This window comes from Plutella xylostella, chromosome 20, assembly GCF_932276165.1.
Source record: "Plutella xylostella chromosome 20, ilPluXylo3.1, whole genome shotgun sequence".
In the NCBI taxonomy this organism is placed as follows: domain Eukaryota; kingdom Metazoa; phylum Arthropoda; class Insecta; order Lepidoptera; family Plutellidae; genus Plutella; species Plutella xylostella.
Window position 1 is genome coordinate 6171425 of NC_064000.1, and position 15401 is coordinate 6186825.

At 36.8% G+C, this 15401-nt stretch overlaps 1 protein-coding gene across 1 annotated transcript in view; it reads right to left on the minus strand.

Annotated features, from left to right (window-relative positions):
- The window catches only part of LOC105390966 (inactive dipeptidyl peptidase 10), a 135043-nt gene that overhangs the window by 7409 nt on the left and 112233 nt on the right, over positions 1–15401 (minus strand). The window contains exons 8-9 of the mRNA XM_048628095.1: positions 8330–8472; positions 3875–4017 (exon numbers count right to left, since the gene is read on the minus strand). Coding sequence (XP_048484052.1) covers positions 3875–4017; positions 8330–8472 — 286 coding nt within the window. The remainder of the gene's footprint in view (positions 1–3874; positions 4018–8329; positions 8473–15401) is intronic.

A 15401-nucleotide genomic window follows, 5' to 3' on the forward strand; every position in this document is an offset into this window, starting at 1 on the left:
AAAAATCTGTCCAGGTCGTCCCGCCATCTCCGCCTAGGTCTACCTGGGCGCCTGCGTTCATCGCTCGGAAAAACTAAGTTTTGAAAAATCCCAGCTGTGCTTACCGCGACTCTATCTCGTAGTATTAGTTCTGTGTGTGTGTTCCCCGTAAGAAAACTGTTAGAAGCCGACTGATTTACCGCCGTCATGTCGGCTACGTATGTCGAATATGCACCGTTGGTTAGTCACTCTGGGTACTTAGGACTAGGTACACAATTTGTAGCGTTACACGAGCCTAGTATCGGGCTAACAGTGCCCACTGGGAACGCAGCATGACAGGTCTCGTTCGTTAGGCCTTGGTCTCCTATTTACGCCGTAGGTCGCGTCCAGCGTCACGCCGTAGGCCGCGTCACGATGCTCACTATAGAAATGTACTGATGCGGTCTCCCTCACACGCCGACGTTAGCGCGTAGATGTAGTGAGCATTGTGACACGGCCTACGGCGTGACGCTGGACGCGACCTGCGGCGTAAATAGGAGACCCGGGCCTTAGTTATTTCCCAAGCTAAAGCAACCCTCCTGCAGTGGAAGGCTTACGTCTCGGAGAGAAGATAAACCGGGAATTCTGGGCATTTCTCAGGATTATACGTTACGTTTAATAATGGCGGAGATTTTGTGAGTGAGCGGCGCGGCGATGGTCGCAAATCTGAGGGCTTACCCGTGTTTTACGATTCAATGCGGAATATTCTGCGGTTAAAATGTTCTGTTGTTTACTTAATAAAGCGGGAATTACCTTAAAATTTTATGCATACAACATGAAGCAGAATATACTATATTAATATATGATATGGGGATTAGGGTGGAGCGTAATATTTTTTTTTACATATCACTTACTGAATAGCACTAGAAAGTTGCAATACCGTCTTATCTACGGGGAAAAAATAATAAAAAAAATATTGGTACCTACTTTTAGTCCCATACCGCCTCTTGAATATTTGAAAAAATCATTGAATCGTCCTATTTTAAATATATAACTTAAAAAAAAACTACGTTACTTTTATTATTTTTTTCGACTTATCTTTATTGTTTTTACTATTGTCATTATATAATAGATACATTTATAGATAAACGTAATAAAAAATAATAATGTATGTGACGTCAAAGGGACGAAAAATTACAATAAAAAAATCAAACTTCTTCTTTAACGCCTTCTCGAATTTGCAGCCATTCGGAATTAGTAGGTATAACTTTATTGTACATAAACACGTAAATAACATTTAAGACTTAAAATCTATAATACAATAAGGGCGACCTTATCGCTAAAAGCGATCTCTTCCAGAAATTAATTTAACCTGAACCCAGTACATCTAAAACTCTCGATGGTGCGCCAAAACTACCAATACCGTATCAGACAAATAGACTATTGGGGATTACATCTAACGAGTACAGTGGTGGGACAGTATCCTCGGCCAATCCTCGACCAATGAACGGCTAGCAAGTGATCGGGTGCTCGGCCGAGGACACTGACTCGCCATTGCACTCGTTAGGTGTAATCGACCCATATCTCTGCCTACCATAGCCACAGTTTGTGACCGATATGGCATCTCGGATCGATCGGCAGCAGCAGTTGCAACTGCAGTACTACAAGATGTCGGTCTGATTACTTCAGAACATACAGAAAACGTCGTAGATCGAAGCAAATTTAGAAGAGCTAGAAAACGAGTGCGTGATGACATTCAAAGGCAAGAGTATTCTTCTGAAGTTAGTGGACTCGATGGCCGAAAGGACAAGACGCTAGTGATTCAAAAGTGAGGTAAACCTTTTCACAAAACGATTGTTACATTAGAGCACATCCTTAATAGTGGAGCCAGAATCACTGTTCTTAGGCCATTTAACTACGTTGTGTGGTACAGGAAAAGTTATAGCTGATTCTATGCATTCGTATATTACTAAGAGTTCCATTGATTTCACCAAGTTGTCGGGTGTGAGTGTGACGGTACAGCTACAAACACTGGCTGAAAAAGTGGCGTAATTCGATTGATCCAATTAAAGTTAGGTGGACCACTACAATGGTTCATTTGCCAACTGCACGCGAACGCAATGCCCCTTCGGTATTTGTTGATTAAGTAAGATGGAGCTACCAGTGGCCCTCAACTATATTCTGGCGTAATAGGAAAAGCTTTGGAAAACTGTTAAAATCTGTCTGTCACGGCGTTTGCTCCTATTCCATCTAACGTGCGTGCCTCTTTCACCGACTGAAACTGAAAATACTCTAAGTACAGATCAGAAGTAAATGAGTGAAGCAGTCGGCAGTGGTTCATGTCCTCAGGATTTATGCCATAGAAGTCCTGGAAAAATGGCCCCATTCACGTTGGTTAACAAACCCTAATAGAATCTTACGACTCTATGTCGCCACACCAAACCCTTCACCAGAGTTAATTAAACTCGCAGAATATGTTGTGAAAGTGTATGCTCCAGTATGGTTTTATGTAAAGAAAAGACCACATATAAGGGAATTGGGATTAAAACGAATTATCGCGACCAGGAAGAACTCGAAACCAGGGATAAGAATATATAAAGTACCAAAGTTAAACTTTGAGGCCCATTATACTGATCGTATGGAGTGAATCACAAATAACATCTCCTCCAATCCTACAGGCTGCCAGCGATAGCCAATTGAGCGACCTGGTTGGATCAAAGTCCTGCATTGCAATGCAGGACTTTAAGGTCTACAAAAATACTAATGAATAACTTACGAAATTTCCATGATTTTCCTCCTTTTTTTGCTATTGTTTATGATTATAATTATATGTTATTTTTTAAAAAAGGTTTAGGTTTACAAAATTAATGTTTTATTGTTATATTTACGGTAAAATATTTCCAAGATGTTAATTGTCGTTACGTTCTTTCAATATTCAAAGATGTACCAATTTTACCAAAACTACTCAAACTTTGAGCTGAGGTAGGGGACTGAAAACTATAAAAAAAATATTTAAAAAATATATAATTAGGTATAATTCAACCTAATGCAACTTTCCGCAGGTATTCACAATCGATCCAACGAACTTTTTTTTTCTTCATACAATGACGCTCCACCCTAATGGGGATATGTACAAAGGTTCCACTCGAGAGAGCCACGTACAGGAACTTCACCCCCTACCAGAATGGAATAGAATAGAAATATATGATATGACTACGTATAACGTAAAAGTATGCAAAATACTATTTACTCACGATTTAATGATACTTAAATACTCGTAAGTATTATAACATAAGTGAAAACTTATGCTAGAATTTCCAGACTACAAAATCTTTTGGCGACCTAAACGCTTTAACAGATGGGCAGTCTGGGGCAGAACAAGAGAATAAAACCTCCATCATTATTCATTACTTTGGATTCGGTAGTTAACCCTCGTAATATTTTTAAGGTTCATATTTTAGTGCTTTGCATGCATAAAATTCAGTAGTATACACGGAATGATATCATTTTTATGATAAGTGATGGGTAGCCGAGGAATTTACTATGCAGTAAATCCGATGAAAGCCTTCAAATGGCTTCAATCAATATTTTATTTACCCATCATCCTGGGAACTGGATAGCATTTCACAGTAAACTTTCCAAAAGTAGTTCAAGTTTTAAATTATGAGACCAACTCTGAATCGTTATGTATCCAATAAAGTTATTGGTTATGCTCAGTCGTTACTCATAATGCTCAATACTGTATTATGTCAAAAAAAACTGTACTAAAATGTTTACGTTCGTTCTAAACGATAATTTATACACCATCGCTGAACATCTGTTAAACGCTGTCAAAATTTTTGTAGTAACCGCCTTAAGGTTAGATTTTTGTTCCAAAAGTACCAGGCGCGCATAACGTCTACAGAGCTCAACTCACCCTTCCTCGACGATGGTCTTGGGCGGCGTGAGGTGGCGGGTGCGGATGTGCTTCGGGTCCGCGATGTCAGCGACTGTCAGCGCGATGGTCGGGTTGTTGGTGCCTGGCTTCGGGTACCTTATACTCCTGATTGCCGGGTACGACTGTAACAGAAAAGGATGATGACGTCATAATGGTTATTACTCTGAATATTTATAAAATTTAATGTATAAGCAAAATCCTTGTACTTTACTTGTCTTGAGAATGTAATTGAAATGCATCTATACCCAAGATATTTGGTTTAATACAATTACTGATAGCCGGTAGTGGTTGGATGAGGAAGGCCGAGGACCGAGTGTTGTGGCGCTCCTTGGGAGAGGCCTATGTCCAGCAATGGATGATTATTGACCGATGATGATGATGGTGAGATTTTATTGAATAGAAGAAAATAGGTTTATTCATAAAAATTAAGACTAACTATTTAAAAATCCATTCAAAGTGAAAATAGTGCTGGCCGTCATGAAAAAAACAAAAGAGCGCTGCCGCTGTTTCGAAATAAAAATGTAAAGTTTGCATTCAAATTCAAATATAGAATAACAAAAGTTCCCTACATGCGCTGCCCTTGACTCGTTCCCGCCAAAAATAGGCGACTTTGACCCGACTCGGAAATGGAGTGGTTTTCATAACAGAGAGAGAGACTGGCAGCCAACGTTAACTTTAAAAACAACTGCATGTGAATAAAAAACATTCTTGTCATAACATTCTTTCACGTCGTAAATTTCATTTATTCATACCTACTTATGTATTTTTGGTTGAGAATAAATACCTAGTTTGATCGTTGAGAGCGGTAAATAGACTATCATTAATTGTTCCCAGAATTCGCACGACCATTCATAACCTTTTGAAGGGAACCGAAGGTCGATGGCTAAGGCTAGTACAAAATAAATTTGTGAGCTGTGATGTTAGGATAAATTAAATTAATTCCTGCAAAACCTACTTGGGAGCTTCTCCATGATAAGAAGTTTTGATCTGGGCTTTTGTGGGTTAAAATAACCAATAATCGTATTTATATAAACTTTTAATAATATCTACATGGAGGTAATACGATCAATTAATCCAAGGACAGAAAAATATTATGTATCACTTACCTACAAAGAGAATTTAAAACTTTGACTAGGTATTGCATATAAAATATATTTCATTTAAGCTAAGAGGTCACCTTTGTGACTAAGTGTTTAATTATTTTGAAAAATTGTTATTATTACTTCATCACCGTACAAATCGGAAATCGAACAAAATAACATCACAAACAATAACAAGACAAATCTTCCGGAATTTAACACGTTCACGGACAATTGATGGTTGGAAAATATTTTGATATGACACCTAAAAATCCCATACATTTTATCGTTCCGCCTTGAAACGTATTGCCGTATCTCAACATATTTTATTTACGTAATGTGACAGTTACGGCCATAGACGGTATCGTCTACAAGCGGTCCGCCACATCATGCATATCCAACAATGCGTATAGTGACATCTACGGCTACAGGCGGCAGCCGTCAGTTTTTTTCAAGGACCGTTTCATTTTCAAATAGGTTTGGACGTTTTTCAGATACAAAGTTCCAGTTTTAGCATGCTATTTACAATAAATACAGGCTGATATAGTAAGATTAAACAAAGGGGTTCATCGACAAAAGCTAAAATTTTCTAGTTCCTGTTTATATAATTATTTAAGTAATTATAGTATTTGAAACGAATAGGTAGGTATCCTATATGCAAAACAGTATAATATTTATCGATTTATTATTAATTTACCTCGTAATTTGCCACAAAAATTACCAGACTACCACCCGTTCTACACAACATTTCCGCGACGCGCGCGCCGTGACACTAACTTCTGGAAGGTTATTTTTATTTGTAACGGTTACGGCGACAGGCGGTATGTCACTATAAAGTTCACTTATGTGTGTGCAAAAGAAACCCCGACAAGTTCTTTGTTATGACACCTAGAAACAAATGAATTAGCACAATACGACACTAAATCATGCATCTCCTGTTAAGAATACGGAAATGATACGGCTGTTGACGGTTCGTCCGTTTCAATCAATAGAAGTTGGACGGCCACAGGCGCGTAGTCATATTACAAGGATACTTAATTACGGCCCTCGACGGATTGTCCGTGAACGTGTTAAGATCGATAAAGTAAAACCAAAAAAGCAAAAAATTACTGACGAAGTGACGACATGTGCATTTATTGCACAGAGATTTATGGCAATACGTAAAGAAGCGATGCTTGGGTTCAATGCCTGAAGTGCAAAATATGGGCACATGAAGGCTGTACGGGATGGGAACTGGAAGAACTGGATGAGTTCTGTCCGGTTACCGGTGTTAGGGGCAAAGTCGGGTATAGAATAATGGTATACCCGGTTTTGGACCAGGCATGGGGTAAAACCGTAAAAAGTTAAGATTTAGAAAAACATTATTATTATTAATTAGAATAGTTTAAACATAGATTTTTTTGAGCAAGACTGTTAATTATAAGGCATAGTAAGCAAATTTTAATGAAGTTGATAAAAACTCCTTAATTTTGATTTTTTATTAATTATTTTCCTTAGCCTCCCGGTCTTACCCCACATTCCCCTATTGCTAAGAAATTTTGATACCTTTCTTAATTCTTCCTATACGTGAAAGAAACGATATTGAAGCTGCATGATTTTTATATGCAACGATTTAATAAACATGGCAGAGTGAGTCAAAAACAAGCGACGCCATTTTGTTTTAAAGCGTGGTTGAGACGCCATTTTTTTGTGCGCTACTCTTCTCGGCCACTATTGGTTGATGAAGACGCCAGCCATTTTGTCATTCCCTCGTTCTGTGAAAACCGCGGCCAGTTTGTTTTCCCTCGTCATCACCCTTTTAGCGTGTAGGTAGAGAGAATAGTGTTCTGTCTTGAGAGTATAGTGTTCTGTAGCGTGTAGTCACCTGCGCGGGGTCGTCGGAGTGCAGCGCGGGTCCGTACCGTAAAACACAGTAACAGCCAAGAGACAAAATGTTCAGGAGAGCCAAAAAACGTTTTTGTCCCTTCATTTCAATGCCCTGGTAAAACTATGATACATATCTAAACGAATGTAAGCTTAAAAGAACCGGCAGAACCTAGGCTTTACATACAATACTATTTCATTTAAATATGACTAATATTGTTGCTGTAATGCACAAAAGAAAACACTAACTAGGTTTTAAATGGTTTTCTCACCCTAAAACCGCCCTCACTGACCATTTTATAACCTAGTAAGAGCCATTATTGTGTAATTTAAGACAAGTAAAGTATATTGAAATTGCAATAATAACGTAATAATTTATATGTTTTTTGTTTTTTTATATGTTTTGGATCCTTCACATAATATAAATCAAATTTTGCAGCACTTTTACACGACCGCACTAAGTAATAGCTGAAATACCGGCATATTTTTAAGTTTTATCTAAATGAACCAAATCGCCATATTAAGAAGGCATGTCTGACACAAACATTATTTATGGCTGCCTTAAATTAGACAATATTTCCTAAAGTTTGAGCTAAAATTAGTTTACAATGTTTGAGTTTTTTTTGGTTTATGCAAAATAGGGCTAGTAGAAAGGTTCTGACGAGAAAGGTCTCTATGGCTTTTATAAAGAAGACAAAATTTCCTTATGTTCTACTTTTAATTCACTTCTCTAGGTCTCATTGGTTCAAAGATACAGGTTCTGAAATATCTGATATTTTTTCGAAAAAAGTGTTTGTAATAATGTATGCCATTTGTGACTTACTAAAATTAACGGGCAAAAATAGACCTTTGCTGACCATTTCAAAACCTAGTAAGCGCCATTGACAATTTTAAAACCTAGTAAGTCATTTTCACTTACTGTGTTTTAAAATGGTTGGTGGCTCTTACTGTGTTTTAAAATGGTTTTCGTGGCATTTTTGATTTCGCAGGGTGGAGTTACTAGGTTTTTAGAAATTTTATTTTCGTTTCTAAGCCGTTTTTTGATATTCTGACAATGCAGGAATGTGCGGAATCGCCTAAAATAATGTATAAATCAAAGACCCGTTTTTTTTAAAAGTTGGCGCTTACTGTGTTTTGAAATTGGACAGCCGAGCTGTCAAAACCAAGCGACACCATTTTGTTTTAAAGCGTCGTTTAGACGCCATTTTTTTGTGCGCTACTATACTCTGCCGCTATTAACTGTGCTACACAGCCACCGTTAATTCGACTGCAGCCATTTACCTCGATACCTTTCTTAATAAAATTCATCCTACCCGTAATAGAAACGTTATTGATGCTGTATGACTAAAAAAACATGACGGGTGCTGTCAAAACCAAGCGACACCATTTTGTTTTAAAGCGTCGTTTAGACGCCCGCCATTTTGTTGTGCACTAGGCTACTCAAACGCTATTGGTCTAAGAAGACGGCGGCCATTTTGATTACTCTTCTCACCTGCGCGGGGTCGTCGGAGTGCAGCGCGGGTCCGTACCAGGGCAGCCGCTGCTCGTGCACCAGTGTGTCGTTGAACGTCGCGTACAGAACCATGTGCCCGTCAGGAGACATCCACAGCGCCGTCCGCGACTTGAAGATCTCCTCTGTGGAGAAAGAAGATGTTTTTGAGTGGCGGTGGAAGTGCAGTTAGAGGGCGCTAGTTGTAAAATGTATAGGGTGTTAAACTGTTATGCTAAGACGAAACGGGGTATTCGGGGAACAACTTGAGTTCTACCAGTTTTGAAAATTGGCAAAAAAATATTGATTCTCCATAGTAAAAAGTCACGTGACCAACAAAGTTTCTGAATACCTTCATTGTGAAAAAGTGAAATTCTGAATACCTTCTCTGCCACGTGACATGGATCATGGGAATATAGGAAGCTTAGGTTATACATGTATAATAGTTTTATATTTTGCAAATACAGTAGAATCAGTATTGAATATACGAATTCATACGCTCACCGTACGAGCTTATTATTAGTAACACAAGCTTTTACAATAGCAATGTGTATTAAATTCGATGTACCAGACAGATAAATACCTGTTTTATCTCTCCATTTATCAGATTAGCATTTATGTAGCCCAGGTTTCCAGGAATACTGGATAAACATCAGTAATTCCAACACCAAATTGTTTTCAAATCACTTCATCCGTGGAAGCCCGCCTAAATTACATTATAGTAAAACTTAAATTAAGGTTAGTATTTTGATTTGTAAATTTTCGTGTGAATTCTGTAGCTGTATGGGCCCATCCGGCATGTCCATAATTATAATTGAATAATAAATCACATTTATTGACGTTCTCAATAGGCAGATGTAGACTCCAGACCGCTGGACTGACGATCCTAGACACGCTGCCGGTAGTGATAGATAGATAGATAGTGGTTGGATGATAGTGTTGGATGTCGGCCGTTGTTAAACAGTGTTTACCGTTTTTTGTGGTAGTTCAGATTGAGTCGAGGTTAGCACCGCAGCGGTCTGAAGATTCGTTTTTGTTAAGATAGAGTGATCTCTCAGGATATTGCATCTCGTGCAATGACGCACTGCGCACGCGTGCCAATGAAGATACAGGCTGATGCGTTTTCGGACATCGTGCACTTGAAAGTAATAAGCTATAATAATAATAATAATCTGTGTCTTATGGAAATGGCAAAACATAAAGGCTGGTGAATGCTGGCAGCGTATCTCTTTTTGCTTATGTACATTTTTTGAGTAGCACGCAAAAACAACCCGTGAAACCAGAATAAGTAGCAGAATAAGTCGTCATACTGCTAAAAAAGGGATTTCAAAAGGATTCGTTTATAAGAGATATAACTAATGGATTTTTGGCGAAAACCTTTTACGATATGTTTTTGATTTATTTTTATCATCGCCTGTGTAATTGAAATTGTGTATCTAAATATTTACATAACCATGTTTGATTTAAGTAAAAGAAAAAACGTTATGATGTGTAACAAATGGTACTTTTATTTTTATGTCAAAACCTCATACCTGCTAAATTATTAGTTTTGGCAGATATTGGGTAAATAAAGATCTTGCTCCGTATCGTCTATAGATTTCCGGATTCAAATTGTATTGAATTTGGCCCTTATTACTTCGTAAATGTTATTTCGTTTTGACTTCGCGATAGAGCCCCTGCAGAGTCTTAAGTCTGCTAAATGGAATAAAGTTCAATTGCATGGCGATTGGATGTAATCACCACCAAATCACATACACCTAACCAGTGATTCAGTTGCAATTTGCAGGATACCACTGGAAGCCCACAAAAAAGTTGCAACCCGATGTCAAACAAACACCCTGTATAGCGTTGCCTACATCCTACATGTGACAGATCTAATAATACAATACACATTGCGAATGCAGCTGTAACCTATATCTTGTTTATAGCTGGTCGTTGACACCGTGTAATGTTTATTTTTAACCGACTTCAAAAAAAGGAGGAGGTTCTCAATTCGTCGGGATCTTTTTTTTTTTTTTTATATATTTTTTTATGTATGTTCACCGATTACTCCGCCGTTTATGAACCGATTTTGTAAATTCTTTTTTTGTTGTATTGGGTTGAGCTTCCAGGTGGTCCCATTTTTTTTCAGAATTTTATCTCACCCCCAAGGGTGGGTAAAGGGGTAAAAACAGGGTATGAATTTCAATTTTGGGCACATATTAACCGATTCTAATGAAATTAAGAACGTAAAATATAGTTCTTATAACAAAAAAATATGATGGTGACCATGAGCTGATCTGATGATGGAAACGGAAGGCAGTCAGGGGAACTCCTCAACGGTATATAGCAACTACTTCGTGTTTAGGCTTGAATGATTCGTATTGATTAGTAGGACATTTTGGTATCATTTGCACCTTACTTTTGATTGAAAATTATTACAAATAAACTAAAAACTATTAAATAAAATAATAATTAAAAAAATTAAAAAACCGACTTCAAAAAACCACTAAAATGTAAGAAATAATATAAGGTTTACACAAATTCTACTCGTATGAGACAGTACAAATATACCTAAGCAGGAACTGTTCTTTTTTGAAGTTGGTGCCATATTTCTTCAGATTACTTTGTCACCGCACCAACATCAAAAAAGAACAGTTCCTGCTTAGGTATATTTGTACTGTCTCATACGAGTAGAATTTGTGTAAACCTTATATTATTTCTTACATTTTAGTGGTTTTTTGAAGTCGGTTTTTTAATTTTTTTAATTATTATTTTTAGTTAGTTTAGTTGTGCTGAGTTTGCGAGAGAATTTCGTTACTTAGTACCTATACAATACTGGATATTTTGTAAAGGAGATTTCGTCAGATTAAGACCGTTTCACTGAATCGATGGCAGCTGCTAGTGATTAAATGAAGAGGCTATTGGTACAGGCCTATGTTCTGTAAGGAACTATTTTTGATGTTGATCAACCACTTACTGTTATCATTGGCTTCAATGAGTTAGCTTGATTTCACCCCACTTTTTTAAAAGATTTAATGGACAACATTTCAAAAAACTAAAGCTGCTATAAATCGAAAACCATTTCGAGATTTAGCTCTAAAGGCCACAAATAAAATGTTTTTGTATTTTTTGGATGTATCATTTTCGAGAAAATCATAAAATAGTAAAAAAGTGCTGATGACGTCATGCATCAGGTGCGATGCATTTTGATGATCAAAGCCTATAGATTTAAAAACAAAGTAACTGTCACTTTCATTTTTGATTGACGTTGACGTTTTATCGTGACGTTGTTGTTTATTTGGGTAATTTCCATTAATTCTGTTCTGACACTTTCTAAGTATTTTTTTTTATTTATTATTAAGAGATGACCTCTATATAATATGTCCCAGAGCATGCCACCGCCTACACAGCTGAAAAAATGCTTCTGCTTATGTTTTTACATGATAAGTACCTACTTTCCATCATTAGAAATATCAAGGTCATTTGAAAATGACCCATTTGTTGGTTGGCATGTAAACAAAGTTTAAATGTCACTTGTCAGTGTCATTTATGTTTTTTTTCGAGACTCAGGCAATAAACAAAAATAAAAATTGAGCCTAATATGTGACGTCACTTCCGGTTTTAAAATAATTAACTTTAAAGTTAAAAATAACATGTAAAAATTTATGTATAAACAAAATAAAAAAATACGGGTCCACTAATTTTCTATAAACTTTCCGAATAACTAAAAAAAATATAGGGTAAAGAAAATGAAATGTTGTCCATTCAAATGTTGGACAAAATATCATCGTTTTTAGTTGGTAATATCTTGTTGCTCTGTTAAATGTACTTCAATGTTGCAGAAAGAGTCATTAATTTTACATTGGCTAGCCTTTTCCGTTTAGGAGTAATTTGGTGATTTTCTCAGTGGAACCTTTTCATTGCCCTTGAGTGTAGTTGCTATGGAACAAAGCACATCTACCCATTTTGGCATTAAACACGGGAGAAATTCAGACTCGTCTAAGAATATAAAGAACCATTATTGTAGCAATTTTTTGCTCTACAAACCGTTTCAAGAAAATGTCAGGCACTCTCCTGAAGATATTCTGAAAACACGCCACGAATAAGGACAATGCTTTGGTGAGAATATAGACAAACATATGTACTTAGAACGTGTGTAGTACTGTGTAGTGAATGAGATATCATTAAAATAATAGTTTTTTGGGTCTGATTAATGAGAATTCATTTTGTCGACGATAATCGGATACCTATTTAAAATTTTCTACTAATATCCTAATATATTATAATATGTGCATTCGTTTTTATAGTAAGCAGACCGACTTGAATTTTAGAACTTCTGTTTATTACGTAGGTTTAATGAGCCCTACTTGTGCTAGGCTGCTAGCTCTGGTCTGGAGACGAAATAGGCAGACGTTCCCCTCTGGCGGGGTAGTAGGCCAGAAAGGCCCACCGATTTATAAAAACTAGTTGCAGTCTCAATTTTCACTAGACTCAATCTAGTTGGCAATGCGTTAGTTTCATAGAAAATGATTTGTTTACATACTAAAATGACAGCTTCAATTCATAGAATATCCGGATTCCGGATTTGATCACAGATTTGGTCATGGTTTATTGTTATTAGCTGTTTCCTAGCAACCAATGTGAAAAAAATGCAATAGTGATGTACCGGTATGTAGATATGTATTAATCGACAAAAAAGGTCATAGTTGGGTTGCGTCATATCTTGAAAATCGCTCGCAAGCGGTAGTGGTTGGTGGGTTTAGATCAGACTTTGTTGGGATACCTACAGGTGTTCCTCAGGGCTCGCATCTGGGTCCCCTACTTTACAACGCGTACTTGTTTGACATAGGTAATTGCTTTAACTTCTCTGAACACTTGTTGTACGCAGATGACAAGAAAATATTCTGTAAAGTTAGGAATCACACGGATTGTGTTAATATTCAAAACGATTTGAACAACCTCTGCACTTATTATTCATCTAACAATATTACAGTCAATGCTAGCAAATGTATGTGTATATCATTTACCCGTAAAATAAAACCCTTAACTTTTACATATAATTTTAACGGGACAGATGTGCAGAGATGCAGTCTTATTCGTGACTTGGGGGTTCATTTAGATGCTAAGATGTCTATGTCAGACCACGTTACTTATATTACTCAAAAAGCATACCGCTCTTTAGGGTTCACATTACGTGCTTGTGCCCATTTCAAAAATATTTCATCCCTTAAAACGGTGTATTGCTCTTACGTGCGCAGCATTTTAGAATATGCGAGCCCTGTATGGTCACCTGACTACCAATGTTACAAAGATCAGATTGAACGTGTTCAAAAGAAATTTGTCAACCATCTGAATTATCGTTTCCGGAACTCTCCGGGCTCTTATGAGAGTGGTTGTCGTGAATATGGCTTGATGAACTTAAAGGACAGACGCACCGTGCTCGACATGTGTCTCCTGTATGACATCCTGCGCGGCCGCGTGGACTGCCCCGGGCTGCTGGCGCGGGTGTCGCTGTGCGCGCCGCGTCGCCGCACTCGCGTCACGCCCCTGCTGCATGCGTCCTACCGCTCTACTAACTATGCCGCCAATGCCACGCTGGTCCGCATTGCACGCACTTACAATAAGAAATATAAAGATATTGACCTATTTATACATAACAAAGCAGTATTCAAACATCACATCACCAATCTCACGAGCATGTCTTAGCGTTTTGTTATGTTACTAAAGTTACAGTATTTGGTTTGTTGCTGCAGTCATGGCGTTATTGTCTTTTAGTTTGTTTTTAAAAGTAGTCACTTATATATTATTGTATGTGCAAATGTATAGTTCACCTTAGATATTATTTTTCATGGTTTTTCCGCTGACTTCATGCTTTTACAGTTTATTTTATCAATCACTCTCTTAATGTAGGGTAACGTAACGTACCTTGGGACGCTTGTACCTCGGGACATTGATTGTATTTTAAAAACCGGCTAAATAAACACATTAAAATTCTACCCTAGGTATAGTATTTTACTCGCTTGGTAGAACTAGTGAGTCTCGTGATCATACCAGAATCGAGTGTGTGTTGAAGACAATATGAAGTTTTTTGGAGTCAAAAGTAGCTTTTGTATAGTTTTTTGTGTTGCTTTATCTCATTGAAGCATGCTCAAAATAAAGACATGGATGTCACGTATAACTTTTCAGTTATTTAATTTTATGACATGGCAATTATCTGAAAGATTCCTATTAATTAAAAATAAAGTTATTTAAGTTTTGGTTAAATATTGCTTTTTTGTACCTTGGGACACGATTAAATTTGTACCTTGGGACACTGTTTCCTATGGCTTTGTACTATGGAAAATGCAAACATCTAAATAACGCCTTATATCTCTGTTCTTATTAGTGCCAGAGTGAAACTAGACAGAAGAGAGATGCAGTAAATCAATAAGAACAGAGATATAAGGCGTTATTTAGAAGTTTGCATTTTCCATAGTACAAAGCTATAGGAAACAGTGTCCCAAGGTACAAACGTGTAACGTACCTTGGGTCAAAACAAGCCTTTTTACTTTTATCTTAATTTAATAAAATCTGGCCACACTAAAGCTTTAGCACAAATACTAGTGATAATAGATTATATATCCTACCGAATAAACAAAATTTCACATTAATACCTTAGTTGTACGCTGCGATAGCTTCATTCAAAGTTGGGGTAGTCGAAAATGTCCCTAGGTACGTTACGTTACCCTATGTATTTTTAATTTGTTATGCTTTTATTGATATGATATAATTTTGTATATATTCTTAGTATATGTATATATATGTGTGTAATATAGTATTTATGTATATAGTATTTATATATGTATATAACTATTTTCGTTATTTTTAGTTAAGTTTCTATTATATATTTACATCCATATCTATTTTTTATATATATTTATAATTTCCTACCTACAAAATAAGTTATTGCTTGCTTTTTATTATTGCTCTTTGATCAGTAGATTTTAAGTACTTTTTAAGTAAAATGTGCACCTTTACATCTTAATGTATTCCAGGGAAACCTATAATTAGCCTTATCATAAGTAATATGTTATGTTAAGTAAACAATGTAAAA